The sequence below is a fragment of the Pseudopipra pipra genome, chromosome 6 (assembly GCF_036250125.1).
Source record: "Pseudopipra pipra isolate bDixPip1 chromosome 6, bDixPip1.hap1, whole genome shotgun sequence".
NCBI classification, from domain to species: domain Eukaryota; kingdom Metazoa; phylum Chordata; class Aves; order Passeriformes; family Pipridae; genus Pseudopipra; species Pseudopipra pipra.
This window is the reverse complement of record NC_087554.1, coordinates 9,770,489-9,785,129: the sequence shown is the minus strand read 5'-3', so window position 1 is coordinate 9,785,129 and position 14,641 is coordinate 9,770,489. Positions and strand designations below refer to the sequence as shown.

The 14,641-nt window shown below is 40.3% G+C and overlaps 1 protein-coding gene across 8 annotated transcripts in view; it reads left to right on the top strand.

Annotated features, from left to right (window-relative positions):
- BMAL1 (basic helix-loop-helix ARNT like 1) overlaps window positions 1-14,641 on the top strand; it is a 51,923-nt gene that overhangs the window by 27,708 nt on the left and 9,574 nt on the right. For 4 of the 8 annotated variants that reach the window (XM_064657271.1, XM_064657272.1, XM_064657269.1 and 1 more), the window contains exons 4-12: window positions 1,731-1,751; window positions 2,740-2,778; window positions 3,130-3,171; window positions 4,335-4,492; window positions 5,923-6,002; window positions 7,002-7,094; window positions 8,066-8,183; window positions 10,359-10,508; window positions 12,263-12,509. In XM_064657271.1, coding sequence (XP_064513341.1) covers window positions 1,731-1,751; window positions 2,740-2,778; window positions 3,130-3,171; window positions 4,335-4,492; window positions 5,923-6,002; window positions 7,002-7,094; window positions 8,066-8,183; window positions 10,359-10,508; window positions 12,263-12,509 — 948 coding nt within the window. The remainder of the gene's footprint in view (window positions 1-1,730; window positions 1,752-2,739; window positions 2,779-3,129; window positions 3,172-4,334; window positions 4,493-5,922; window positions 6,003-7,001; window positions 7,095-8,065; window positions 8,184-10,358; window positions 10,509-12,262; window positions 12,510-14,641) is intronic. The other 4 variants (XM_064657274.1, XM_064657273.1, XM_064657275.1 and 1 more) reach the window with 3 other exon arrangements.

Here is a 14,641-nt window from a genome sequence, read left to right as displayed (position 1 = left end):
CCTCGATCTTACCAACTTCCCCTTCTCTAGAAAAAGGATTTCTCCATCTTTATTCCTCTGGGTAGGAAGCATTGCTCAAGTCCTCTTTTCCAAAAGACAGCTTGCTCTTGAAAGTTATAATTCTGCCCTTTAGGTTTTGTGTGCTTTTTTTTTTTAAAAATATGTGAAAACACTGTTTCCTTGAATCCTCAGTGAAGTAAGTTTACAACAGCTGTAGTCATACCACAGTTCATGTTGTGTTGAAAAGGAAATGGTGGCCAGTAAATGTTCCTTTTTTGAAGTAGAACTTAAGGTAGATTCCCTTGATACCTCTTGGTATATGGATGGATGGATGGATAAATGCTCAGAAATGCTACTGTTCAGCTTTTGCTGCCTGTTAACAATTTATTTTTAAATAAATTTTCCCAATGTACCAGTGAAGCCAGGGAGTAAAGAAAGCAGAACCCAACTGTTTTAGTGTGGTTCTTTGTTCACCTCTCAGGTACAAGCAAATGTATTGATCAGCTGCACTTTCAGCTCCATTTTAATTCTTTCTCCTGCAATTCCTCCAGGAAAATTCCTGCCCAGCCTATTGCTGTCACTTCAGCAAAGGCTATTCTCCACTGTGTTCTGTTTCAGTCAAATGCTACAATCCAAGACCTCATGCACAGGTCTACAAACAGTTCATTTTTTTTCATGGGACTAATGTTTTCAACTGAAATAATATATGATAAGAAAACACACTATCCTGATGCATTTGTAACTTACCTTGTGCCTCTTTTAGATTTTGCTTTCTGGGTTTTTTTTAAGGCTAAAATGAATTTTGTTACAACAAGCATCCTGAAGCTAAAGGGGGTATCACAAGTGCTGTTTAATTTAGTTTAATTGAGTGCTTTGAGCCAGTGGCTCACACAGTAACTCAGGGGTGCAGATGGAGACGTGAAGAAAACATTGAGCATTATTCAAACTTCTTTTTAAAGCTAATCACAGATATAACTGATCTAAGAGTGCAGTGAATAATATATCAAACACTACCGTGTTTCTTTTTAAGAAGGCTTATGTCCACTGTTGAATAAGAATAACTAGTGTGTTAGTGGCTGAAATGAGAAGACTTTTTCATAAGGCTTTTATAAAACACAGCCTCTTATCATGGTAAAGCTCAGTGGTATTTCAGGTCACTTTACAGACTTGAAGTGATGCCAGCAGTTAGTGTGCAGTAGAAGTTCTGTTTGATCTCCTTATGATACGATAAAGTCTGTGTAAAGTTCAGGCTTGGGACTTCAGTACTGACTGAAGCAAAATGTGCATCTGTCCTGCTGGACAAGAATCATCAAAAACTGAGAAACTTGGGATACTTTATTTTTATGTTTTATTTCTGGCCTTAGAGTCCTCTGAAATCCCATTTATCTAACCACAAGGACAACACGCACAAAGCACAGATCTTTCCTTTCTGAAGATGAAACAATATCTCAGTGATTTGCATAACATAATTTAGGTTAGTTGTTTTACTAGTTTTTCCACATTAAGTGTCATCAACTATGCTATCTTTTCTTAAAAAGCAGAATTATTCTTTCAGGAAGTAGATTAATTTGAGCAAGCTCATTTCTTTAGAATACTGCTATTGTCCTGTTTTCATTGTGCTTTTCATTTCAAATAGAATATGAATTATTAACTTGAGCATTTCAGCAGAAAATGTGAGACATTATTCTTATTTCCTACGTATGGTGTACTCTGTTTTTCTTTCTTTTCAGACTCGATGGCTTTCCTTTTGAGTAAGTATAAATATTTTAGTAATTGGTTTCACTGGAAAAAGATGCTCAGCGTTTTTCCTTGCCTTTCCCTTCCACTTACTTAAAATTTGCAGGTAAAAATTAAAACAGAATGAGCCAGGCCTAAGAGAGTCCACTTAAGCACAGTTGTACTGATTTATATAAATCAAAACATTCTCTCCCTACTTATTTTGTCTAACCAAAGACACGCAGTCATAGGCATTCAACTTTTTTTACCACATACAGCTGGGAAAACTTACGCTTTCCTCTTCTGCTTATTTCTGTGCATATGGTTACAGTATTAAAATGTAGTAAGGGGGATCCTTTCTATTCCCTTTCTGTTCTTCATGCCTCCTTCCTTTTTTTCTTTCGTGTTGAAAGAAAAGCAAGCTGAAAGCTGTACCAGTTTAAAATGTGCCTGCTTAGTTTCAGAGTCTTCCGCTCTCTCCGTGCACATTTGGCCATCTCCAGTGGTTTGTTGGTCTAGATTATAACCATCTTCTATCCCCAGATCAGCTACCATGAGGCAAACTGGGGTGTAGAACACACAGCACAAAGCAATTTAGGGCAATTTGTGAATTTAATGCAAGGCATTTTGATAGCTGCCTCTGGTCCAACTTGTAAATGCAAGGTGGTAGAGCTAGTGCTGATGAAGGCTTAAAAATAACTGCCTTGATATGTCCTTTTTTCCCCCCCTCCAGTTAACTGAAAAACATTTTTATAACAGATGATATCTTTGAACTGCAGCATGTTTTACTGTCAAACACATCAAACTGTGCCATTTAGTTAGTTCTGAAGGAGACACAACTAATTTAAGAAAATGCTTTAATATTACAAAAACCACACAACTTTATGTCGCTTTTGTATTCTTATCTTTGTATTTATGGTTTAAAGATGACAGCAATACTTTATTCTAATTTTATGATAGTTTGATGACTGTTCTGCTAATCCTGCTGAATTTGTGATGTGTTGCTTTGCTCTGTTTCTGCAGGGAAGGTATGGATACAGATAAAGATGACCAACATGGAAGGTACTGGTGATACAGTCACTGAAATGTTAGTTCCACAGTACTGACACAGGATCCTGTCTGTGGATTCCTGTTCTCAGTGTCACTGTGGTTATGTGTCCCAAATTATTTCTTGGCTGGGATAAAGGCATAAGATAGTTGAGCAAAGTAAAACAGACAAGCAAAAAAAAAAAAACAAACCCCAAACTTTGAGACACAGTATTATAAATATTGTTCTTTCTCTAGAAAAGTTAGATACATCTTCAGATTCTAAACAACTGATTTTAATGAGGATCAGTAGTTATGTAAGATGCATTAAAAGAATTGGGTTGAGTGATTCCAGCGTTGTAACTTTGTGATGTTGTTTCTCAACAGATTGGAGTATGCAGACCAACAAGGCAGAATAAAAAATGCAAGGTAATGCTCTAAACAAGTATATTAGAAAGAATTATCTCTTGCTTTTTGCCACATAGGAATTATTTTCATGTGTTTCTTCTCCTGAAAATATTTTTGTTCTAACTTTGACTTTCCCTTATTTTTCCATATCTCTGCACTGCTAACATTTTCCATTAGGTTTGCATATAGTTTTGTGAAAATACTAATTTGGTAGGTAACTTGGTTTTAGTCACTTCATTAGTGTTGAAATTGAAGCAAGTATGTCTCTGATAATGTTACATTCTTCATCTTGCTTCTTTCAGACTCAATAGTGGATTGTACAAGTGTTAACAGTGACTCTTATTGTGGGAAAATATAACCCCAAAATTAAATTGTTTAGTGTTTATAATTAATTTTCCTGATTAGGAAGAGTTTGGTTTGGAGGTATCTCAAATACTTCAAATAAAAAGCTATAGGATGAGTAGAAGACTTGTATTACCACAGCAAAAAGTAGTTTTGAGTACTTAGTACATTCACGTAGTACAGTGATTACAAATGCTTGATGGAAATGGATCATAGAATAGAATTAGGTTGGAAAGGCCTTTAAGATCATGGAGTCCAACTATGCTAAGTCCCACTGAACCATGTCCCCAAGTGCCACATCTGCATGTCCAGAGACAGTGACTCAAACACTGCCCTGGGCACCCTGTTCCAGTGCTTGACAGCCCTTTTGGTGAATCATTTTTTCCTAAACCCCAATCTAAGGCTGTTTTATTCAATATTTATATACACTGGAATTTGCTTATCTCTGACCTTTTGGGTGCCAGTCGTGTTTCAGTGTCATGTGCTAAGGATGAAAGTGGTGCACAGCAGCAGAAACCTCTGGATAATTTTGCACTGTTTTGTGGGTTGGTTCAGCTCTGAGGATTCAGTGTACCATATGGCCAAAGTTATATGTGTTTTCTGGTAAATTAGAACCATGTGCTGCAGCCTTGCCTCTTGCTTATGTTATTATTACCCAAACCATGAACATAAAATGTCTGAAGAATTCTGTATGTGGATGTCCTTTTCACAAGGACAAAGAGGGTAACAATCATCAGGAGGAAGTTACTTTTGTGGTTTTGTCATGCTGGATTTGGGCATTTTTTTAATATGCCTTATTTTCTCCTGCTTTTCTCTTTTCCTTCCCCGCCTTCCTTGCTCAGGGAGGCTCACAGTCAGATTGAGAAGAGGCGCAGAGATAAAATGAACAGTTTCATAGACGAGCTGGCCTCGCTGGTCCCAACGTGCAACGCCATGTCTCGGAAGCTGGACAAGCTCACCGTGCTGAGAATGGCTGTGCAGCACATGAAAACACTACGTGGTGAGTTGGCTGGGGCTGGAGGAGGAGGATCCAGAATGGGATTTCCCCAAAGCCATGCTTTTCCTCTCCTTTTCTTGCCCTTTTGCCAAAATGGAGCAAGTCGGTACATTCTGGGAGGACGTCTCCCCTTTTCTTAGCGTTTGACACTGAGTGTTCATTTATAGCTTACTAGTTCATGGTCCAGTAAATACCCTGATCTGACTGGGAAAATTTGGGATGAGGAAAGAATAGTGTTCCATCATCTGACCTAGTGATCGTTGTCACCAGGCCCCACAGCACCAAGGCAGCTGAGGAAGGTGGGGAGAGGGAACAAAGGGCTTAACAGCTGGCAGTGCACAGTTGGTTCTGAGCTCTGAGCAGGCAATGTGCAAACCTGGTCGGGTAGAGAGGCTGGATTTTAGGTGTAAGCAATATTCCTCCAGGATTCATAAGGTTTTGTGTTCATACCTTTAGCTCTGTGTGAAAGAGTTGGAGAGCACTTTGAAAATTCAGTTTTAGTCTTCAGAATTTTAGTCTTCAGAAACCAGTGTCCGTTTCGAGCACCTGAAGGGAAACAGGCAGGTTTGGAAGAGTTGGGGGTGCTGCAAATCTCTGTGTCCTAAAACTTCGTATCAGAATGAGTCAGTGCTTGGACACAATTGGTGATGATGTTGAAAGCTTAAGCCTTCAGGAAATACGTCGCTGAGAAAAGATATGGATGCAGCTAATCTAAAAAAAAAAGAGCCACTGTTTGCATTTCCAGGAGAGCTGGTGTCTTCCATCTTTATCCTGATGTTTTTGAAAGGTTTAACTTTTCTGCCACTGTCATTTAATTAGGTTAATACTTTATAACACTTCAGTGGTTACGGATTTGACTCTCTCTTGCCTTTAGGAAGGGAATAGAATGAAAAGAATTGCTCTTCAATAAATAGCTGCATCATTTGTTGCCAATTTTGGGGTTTTGGCGTTGTGAGATGATGTCATTGTAATGCTGTTTTTGTCTTTGATGTGGAATGAGAGAACTGATTTGTAAGTTCCCAAGTGACAGTTTGTTTACATGAGCTTGTCATGTTTTACTAAGTTATAAGGAGAAGAAATAGTTTGAATGTTTTTATTCTTTAATCTCTTATTTTTAATTTCTGAGACTAGACCATAAATCAAGGACAGGATTTGGGTTAAAAAATATGTCAAGGAATACTTTTGTATCTCAGAAGGCATTTAATTTGCATTACTAGATAATGCAGTATTTGTGTTATAGCAAAAAAGCTTCATCCTCTTTTAAGTTAATACCAACAGAGCTTACGTTGATAGTAAAATAAAACCAAAAAGTAATTTTCATTTTACAGAACATCTGCAATGAACAACAGTCTAAAAAGGAGCCAAAGGAAAAGTGCTCATTAAAATGTGTGTTGTTAAGTTGGTGGTAAGGGAATTGTTTTTGTTTTCTTTAGGTGCTACAAACCCATATACAGAAGCAAACTATAAGCCTGCTTTTCTATCAGATGATGAATTAAAACATCTTATTCTCAGGGTATGTTTCAACTTGTAATTAAGAGATATTAATGGATGTGAATATGACTCTCCTAAAGCACAACACCAGTATTTTAATGCCTTGTATCTCAGCTTAAAAATGTTTTGATTATGGAGGATAATTAAAAAAATCTGCAGACTGCTTCATAGAGCCAATGAATTTAACAATGACTGGCATTAATTTAAGCAGAAAGATTAAAGAGGGACATTTGAAGAAACTGATATTTTGATGGTAACCATCAGAATCTTCAGTTATTTCATGAAACAAGCCCAAATTATATAAATTGTGTTCCTGCAGACTTCCTGCCACGGGCTCCTTTGCCATGATTTTCAGTGTACAGTGATAAAAGGAACACCCTTTTTTGAGGTCACTGATGTAACATGACTTAGTGTGTTTGGCTGCTTGCTGTAAACTTGGCTTACAGAGGATATCTCACTTGTCAGTGGCTGAGCTCTTCCTGTAGCTTGTGTAACTGATGGAGCACTGCAGTGGCCAGAGCAGCATATGCAGAATTAATTTCTACAACACTGTGTCTCCAAGGCTGTAGAACTGGGGCCTGTTCCTGCCTGCTCGTGTGTGACTGAAAAAGAGTACTTTGGAAATGGGAATCAGTTGCCTACAGGCACAGAAATAAATATCCAGGTTATGTCTGGTTTCTAAAAGAGGAACTACGGAGTAAATACAGTTTAAATAATATTTTAATTTGAAGGCATTATTAAACATAATCATAATATTATTGGGCAAGGCATGAGTTCTTTCTTCTCCTAGAAGTTATTTTACATCCTGGGCACAATGCCCAGAATGATGCCAAAAATGTTTGCAGATGCAAAAAAAACCCTATTGTAATTTCACATTTTGCCCGTTGACTCAGTTATCTCTAAATGTTAAGACAGCTCTCCTAGTGTAGAAATTCTACTCTATACATAGCGTTTTTAAAGGTTATAATGTTGCAATGAGGAAGTGTAACTTAATATTTGACTTTTTTTTTTTTTTAATTAGGCAGCAGATGGATTTCTTTTTGTTGTGGGCTGTGACAGAGGAAAGATACTGTTTGTTTCAGAATCTGTTTTCAAGATCCTCAACTATAGCCAGGTATTCTTTTCCTGTTTAAGTAATGTTAGGTCTTAAAAGATTTGAGAGCTTTTTTTATGGTTATGCACTTGTATGGGAGGCAGGTTTGTGAATAGTCTGCCTTGAAAGCTGAGAGGTGTTGCAAGGAGAGAACTTTTCCCTGCCATGTCATTAGAGATGATTGTTTCTGGTTTCCATTCAAACTGAGGAGGTGAAAGGGAACTAACTTTAATTCCCTGATTGATGCATTCTGATCAGGGATTTACCCTCAGGCTTGCAAAAGCATTATGTAATAAGCAAATACTGAAAAATCAGTCTGGGCTTCTTCCAATCGCTTCACGTGGATTTTTTGACTTAGTTTTCTTTCTGTCTGCTCTGGTTTTGCTTGCATCCTTACTGGTGGAAACTGGGAAGCAATTATACCAAAGGCAGGTTTTTAATATATGCTCAATGTAAGGCTTAACTTGGACCACATATTGTGTAAATCATCCTCGTTCTTTCTGTCATCTGCACTCCTTACCAAATTTAAAACCTGTCTTAGCTTCAAAAGTTTTCCTTAGCCAGCCCTTAGTCAGGTATGTACTAAACACCTGTTCGTAGGTAAATATTGAAGAAGAATATTTGCAACTATAATTTTTTTTCCTTCAGACGTGCGGTGTATGAAGTGAGACTGAGGAGAAACCAGAATATTTGGTGGTGGTGGATTGAACATGCCAGTTCTGCAAAACTCTTGCTAAAAATGATGACATAAATTGCTGTGTCGTGTAGTCATAATGCAGATACACAGAGAAAACACACCTTCCATCAAATCATAGAATAGTTTGATTTAGAAGGGACCCTTTAAAGGTCATCCAGTCCCACCCCCCTGCAATGAGGCTGGATCTTGGATGTTTGGTGTTCCTTGGTTAGACATGTATGTAAAAGGATGCTAAAACTGAGAAAATATGCTGAACCATTATTTTACTTTTTGACTGAATATTCAATTTCTACAGAATGATTTGATTGGTCAAAGTTTATTTGATTATCTCCATCCTAAAGACATTGCCAAAGTGAAGGAGCAGCTCTCTTCTTCTGACACTGCACCACGGGAAAGGCTCATAGATGCAAAAAGTAAGTGTTTACCACCTTTTGAGAACGTGTCATATATCCAAATTCACTGCTTCTGAGTATTTGCCTCATGTCAGAAGTGTGGGGGTGTGTGGCTGCTGTCTGGATTGGCTCGTGCCAAGGAAGTTTTAGCTGAAAGACGGAGAAACAAGAAAAGTAAAAAGAAGTTAAGTATGAAACAGATACTTGAATGTAGAAGCTGTTGGGTTTGGCACTCCCTGCTCTATACATGCATTGCTTGAACTGGCTTCACCTGTGAGGTATCCTCTCTTTTTCCAGGCATCAGAGGTTTAACTTTTTCCACTAAAACATGTGAACCATTACTTCTAATCCATCATTCTCAATTTTCAGAATACACTCAGTATTATTTTGGTAATCCTTAGCTGTCAGCCAAGAGGATTCATTTTAGTTATCTGTTTATTGATTACTTGTGACCGCTTCCATCAGTGACCCAACCTTTCTTAAAGAAGGTTTTTAACCTGGTGCTTGGAATCATTTCCCACCACATCTCTTAGCTCTATTCCACTCTGGTATTTTAAAGTAGCTCAGTATCTCTGCTGCTTTTGAGGTGAGTGGGTGTTTAAATCCCTCTCATGACAGGAGTCCGCGTTGCTTAAGTAGAAGGTGGTATCTTAAAACTGCAGATTTCCAGGTCATTAAGTCTCATGCTTGCCAGGAGCAGAAATCTCTAGGATCTCATCTCACAGAAGCCACCAGCTCAACTTCACAAACTGAAGCTGAGAGAGATCATTCCAGGGCAGGGGTGCTGGAGGCTTCAGCAGAATCAACTCAAGTTTTTTCTGGCTCCTGGTTTATCAGTTGTCAGGCACATATATATATATATTTTTTTGTGTGCCTCTGACAAAGTTAGGGCAAAAATAAATACTATGAATTACAGTCTTCCCATCTGCTATGATAGACTGATTGGTAGGATTTCAAGAAGTCATATTGGTGAAGAGTACTAGTATGTATGTGCGTGTTTATTTTTGTGTTGGCACGAGTGACTCAGGCACAGCTTGTACTCTCACCACGGAACAGTAGTTTAGAGTGCATATGGTGCGGGGCAGTTTGACCTCCTAGAGGTCACCTCACTCAACTGTAATTTTTAAGGGAGCCACACTTTCCACTAAAACATTGGAGTTGTTGTCTTCCTCCTTGTGTCAAAAGCCTACAGGGCCCAAGAAGTCTTTGTACACTATTATAGCAGTTTGGTTATCCATATCCCCATGCAGAAATGGTTGGAGTGGGTAGCAGGCTGTGGAAAAGTTGCTGTATGATTAAAATCCTCCATGAGCTCTTGGAGCACTGCCCCTGGAGCTCCAGCTGCATCACTGGCTTTGCTGATCCCTGTGCTCCTGATGCATCCCAGGCGTCTTCCCGAAGCCCTGTTTGTGCCAGCACTCGCTGTTGGCTCCCAGAGTGGTGTTTTGGTTGTTTCTCCAGTCACTTCCCACAGAAAAGAATCTAAGAATCTCCTGCAAGAATGTGATAAAAGTCAGGGGTTATTGTTGGGGCATGTCCACATGCAGTTATTTCTGCAAGGCTAGAGAGACTTCTTAAACATAAGTGGAGGTCTTGGGAATTTGCAGACCCTGTGTAGGTCCCTGCTACCTTTTTATCTTCTTCCATCAGAACAGTGAAAAAATCTGAAACACAGCAGTTGAGATGGACCTGGAATGACACTGGGGCTCTTCTGCTCTGCACATGCACATTTGCTCTCTAGATGGGTGTTCTGATAGAAGAGTGCAGTCCAAAGGGTCAGGGTCCTGTTGAGTGGCTGTGTACGGAACACTTCTCTGGTTACAGGGAAATGAACTCTCTTTACTTCTAATCAGTTGATTATTGTTCAGAGAAATCACGACATTTATTACAGGACTTGCGTGGATTTGTACAACCTCTTGCTAATCTGTGCCTTTAGAACCCTGTGTTCTCCAGCTTTGTGTGTCAGTGTTCTCTGTAACCAGAGATTGTCACGTTGAAAGGGTCGTTTGAGTCCTGCACGGTTGCTTAAGTGCAAATCTCAAAAATAGGTCTTGTGCTCCCGAAGAAGGATTTAAAAGGACGTCTGTGTGAGTCCCAGTGAAGTGGAAACACTGTGTGGTTGGGCTGTGTGGTGTAACCACGTGTGTGGTTGACTTTCCCCTGACAAAGACCCTCCCTCACTCCTGTTCGCTGCAGCCGGACTCCCGGTCAAAACCGACATCACGCCCGGGCCGTCGCGGCTGTGCTCGGGAGCAAGAAGGTCCTTCTTCTGCAGGATGAAGTGCAATAGGCCTTCAGTGAAAGTAGAAGACAAGGATTTCCCTTCAACCTGTTCGAAGAAGAAAGGTAACTATTACGCATTTTATTACCAAGTGTTTCTTATTAAGATTCTGAACTGTGTCCAGGTTTGTTACTTACCCCCCTGCCACTGCCCCAGTATCTCTTACACACTGTATTAGCATATAAAGACAAATTCTCTGGTGTCCCTGCCCATGGCACAGGGGGTTGGAACTGGATGATCTTTAATGTCCCTTCCAACCCAAACCATTCTGCGATTCTCCACTCTGCTTTCTTGGAGTTTTTGCAGACAGGTTGTGCCAGCAGTTCTGGGGTGGTTGTTGCACCTCCTTCAGGCATCGACCATCTTGCCAATGTCTCCAGCAAAGGGGAGCTGTTCCTTCTTCTATTTCTCTGCTCCATATTTGACAAGTGATATTTGGATGGGTATCAATTTAAAAAAGAGTTTATTCCGAGTTCATCTGCAGGTTTGGTACATTCTGACCACTGGAAACATGGTATTTCTCCAGCAGGAATATCTGGTCATAACTTTATCAGTGTTGGTAATATCTTTTTCCTGTTATTCTAGACATGTTGGAATATATATTTAGCCCAAATTTGACACTTTCTTCTCTGAGTACTTTGGATAATACATTTGATGTTAGTTAAAGTGGAAAGACAAACAGCTAGAGAACAGGAGGCAATTTTGGTGTATTGTCTCTGGCTGTGGCAGCTGCCCCAGGTTCTTCCTGCGAGGTTCGAACACAGCTTCAGCCTTGGGTCCTGCTTTTGTGCCAATCCCCAAGGAAGCCAGTTTGTGCAGTTAGACATAAGCCTTTTACCTCCCTATGAAAGTCACCCTCCTTGCAGTTTTCAGGCCTGCTCAGTGCTGAGGGATAGGAATTCCCCTTTTGGATACTGACTGTATTCCTGGCCGTTGTGGATCTTCATCCTCACCCCTGTGTACAGCTGTCCCTGGTACACCCCAAACAGTGAATGTTCTGCCAAGCATATTGTTCCTGGTTTTTGTAGGAGTTGAGAGGCCTCTTATTTTTTAATCTACTAATTTCCTCAAACAATCCTTTAGATTATTTCCATCCTTTGCTGAAATAGTACAATGTGATGCAATTTCTGCTCGAAGATTATCAAAAGCAACCTTGGTCTGAGCTATTTTGTGTTTCAGCATAAACAAGGCTTTTGCCAAGATAAATTGTTTATTGGATTATCTCAGATTAGCTTCATTAAAGCAGGAGTGCAGGAAAATCCCCTGGAATCCCAGAATCATTACGGTTGGAAGAGATCTCCAAGATCTAGTCCAAGCTTTGGCCAAACACCACTGTGTCAACTAAAGCATGGCACTAAGAGCCAAGTCGAGTCATTTCTTGAACACCTCCAGAGGTGGTGACTTGACCACCTCCCTGGGCAGCCTGTTCCAATGCCTGACAACTCTTTTGGTGAAGAAATTCCTCCTGATGTCCAGGCTGAACCTCCCCTGGTGCAGCTTGAGGCCATTTCCCCTCATCCTGTCACTGGTTGCCTGGGAGAGGAGGCCAAACCCCACCTCACCCCGCCTCCTTTTGGGGAGTTGTGAAGAATGACAAGGTCACCCCTGAGCCTCCTCTTGTCCAGGATAAACACCCCCAGCTCCCTCAGCCCTGCCTTAGTGAAGAGCATCCCGAATTTCCTGCGTCAGAGAGGAGATGCATTCTTAGCAGAACTCAGCTGAAGTTCTCCAGAGCTGTACCCACAACCTAACTGCTTTTCTGGGTTTTGTTGGTTTGTTTTTTGTTTTGTTGGTTTTTTTTCTCTCTCTCTTTTCACAGCAGACCGCAAAAGCTTTTGCACTATTCATAGCACAGGATATTTAAAAAGCTGGCCTCCAACAAAGATGGGACTGGACGAGGATAACGAGCCCGATAACGAGGGCTGCAATTTGAGCTGCCTTGTTGCCATTGGGAGGCTCCATCCCCATGTGGTGCCACAGCCGGTGAACGGCGAGATCCGGGTGAAACCTACGGAATACGTGTCCCGACACGCCATAGATGGGAAATTCGTTTTTGTAGATCAGAGGTGAGGAGACTTGGAGCAACTTCCACGATAATTCACTGCCCAACACTGCCTCGCTCGCAGCTTTACTTACAGCACTGTCAGTGCTGTTGAAAAAAAACAAATTACTCTCCTTTTCAGCTTTTTGCCAGATCCTGGCTGCAAGTTGTTTTGAGTTTTGAGACAGAGCTTAAAGCTATTACTACGCATGTATTCAGTATTACTGATGAAATTAAAAAAACCCCAAACCTTCCAAAAATATTACCTACTAGGCAGAATAATCCCAGGATCATTTCTGCCAGTTTCTTAATGAGGATATGTATATGTGTAATCCTCAGAAGACCGTGTTTTGAAACTGGACCCTAATTACTACCTCTTCGTTATTTGAGACCTTTTGCAAACACAATTAAGTTATTGCACAGATTGCATTAGGCTTTGATAGCATGGACATTTATTTAACTGCTTCCTTGGGCACATTCAGCTGAATTCATACTCCTCTGTGTGTTCTTTTATGCTTCTAGGAAGGAAAGCTTTTCCTGAGGTTTATTTCTTGGAAAAGGCTTGAGAACTTGTGCCAGTGTGGTATCTGCTTTCAAACATCCATTTATTATCTGAAAGGTTAATTCTCTTGCAGAAGAAATAGCTTGACTCTTCTGAAGTAGCAGACACACATGACCTGAGTCTTCCTTCAAAATAACTGGCATTACCAAGGGAAAAATGTGGAGGGAAAGGAGGTTGAAGGATGTTAATGGAGAGGTTACACTGGGTTGATTGGAGAGGGCTGGGTTGGTTCCCTTCCTTGTCAAGAGGGATTGAAAATGCCCAGATTGAGAATGCCCAGGCTGTTTCAGGTTGCCTGTGGCTTTGACTCAGTTGCTTGTAACGTAGAAAAGCCCAGACTCCGAACTCTGGCAGATCTGCCTGCTGGAATTGGTTTCAGGGGGGGTGTCAGCTGATTTTTTTTTGTGGACTTTGAGAGGAAATAAAGCTGATAGTCATGAGAGGAAGTGCAGTAAGGAGAATCTTTTTTTTTTTTTTTTTAAGTTATCTCTCTGGGTTGGGGTGGTTGGGTTTTGTGGGTTTTGGTTGTGTTTTTTGGGTCTTTTTGTTTTTTTAATTTGATAGAAAGCCTTTTAAAATACCAGGTCTCAAGTGTTTGGAGCTGATGCTCACTCTAGGAGCTTTGGGAGCATTTGTAACCTTTCTGTCATGCCAAAGGATGGTAGCTTGTGAACGAGTTTTGTTTTCAAAAACTCAGACACATTCCCCTGACGGATAGTTTTGAAGTATTTTTGAAATAATGAGACTCAGAAAATGTCAACTCATTGGATTTAAACACATATGCTCTTATTTGTTTTCCAGCTGTTGTTTGCAGTCCTTGGAATGTGTGTGCTACTTCAAAGGACTCTTTGAAAGGGAATTTTTTTAGAAGAAGGCCTCATCTCTAGGCCTAAATTTGTCATCCTATGATCCCTGCTTCCACTGGAGAATATTTAGGCATCTGTGAAAGTTTAAAGCAATTAATTTCCATGTCAGGTTTTTTTTGTTCGTATAGACTTGCCCTGTTCCTCTGTCATTTGTCCAAGGGAATTCAGGAAAGAAACACTTCTTAAACTCCCTGTGGCCCTAACTTTTTGTCCTTATGGATTGTGTGATCCCTGGAGAAGCACTGCTATGGATTAGCTACCAACTACCACAGCCAGGGAACTGTTCAACAGTTCACTGTCGAAATGGCAGCTGCACTGAAGAGTTCTAAAGAGAATCATCTTCCTTCTTATTTATTAATTATTTTGAAGTTATCTGGATGGTGAATTTGGAAGTAAAATTAAGTTTATTATCTATGTGATGCAGATGGCATCACATGCAGTTTCAGAATTCAGAGCTGCCTTCTTAAGTTGGAGAAGTGAGCTCAGGAAAAAAGTAAATAGAGGATGAAATTCAAGAAGGACATGAACAGTTTTCTTCCTTGCGTAACAGAACGTGGTCAGATATTGAATTCACTAAGTCTGTTGAGATCTGCTGTGATGTGGTGCCTCTTCTCCTTTCCAAAACACCTTCTATATCCTTCTATGGAAAGGTTTGACAAGTTGGTTGCTGGTGCCCATATTGGTTGTTGCCCGTCTGTGTCAGGCGTCCCATCACTGCAGTGCTGTTGA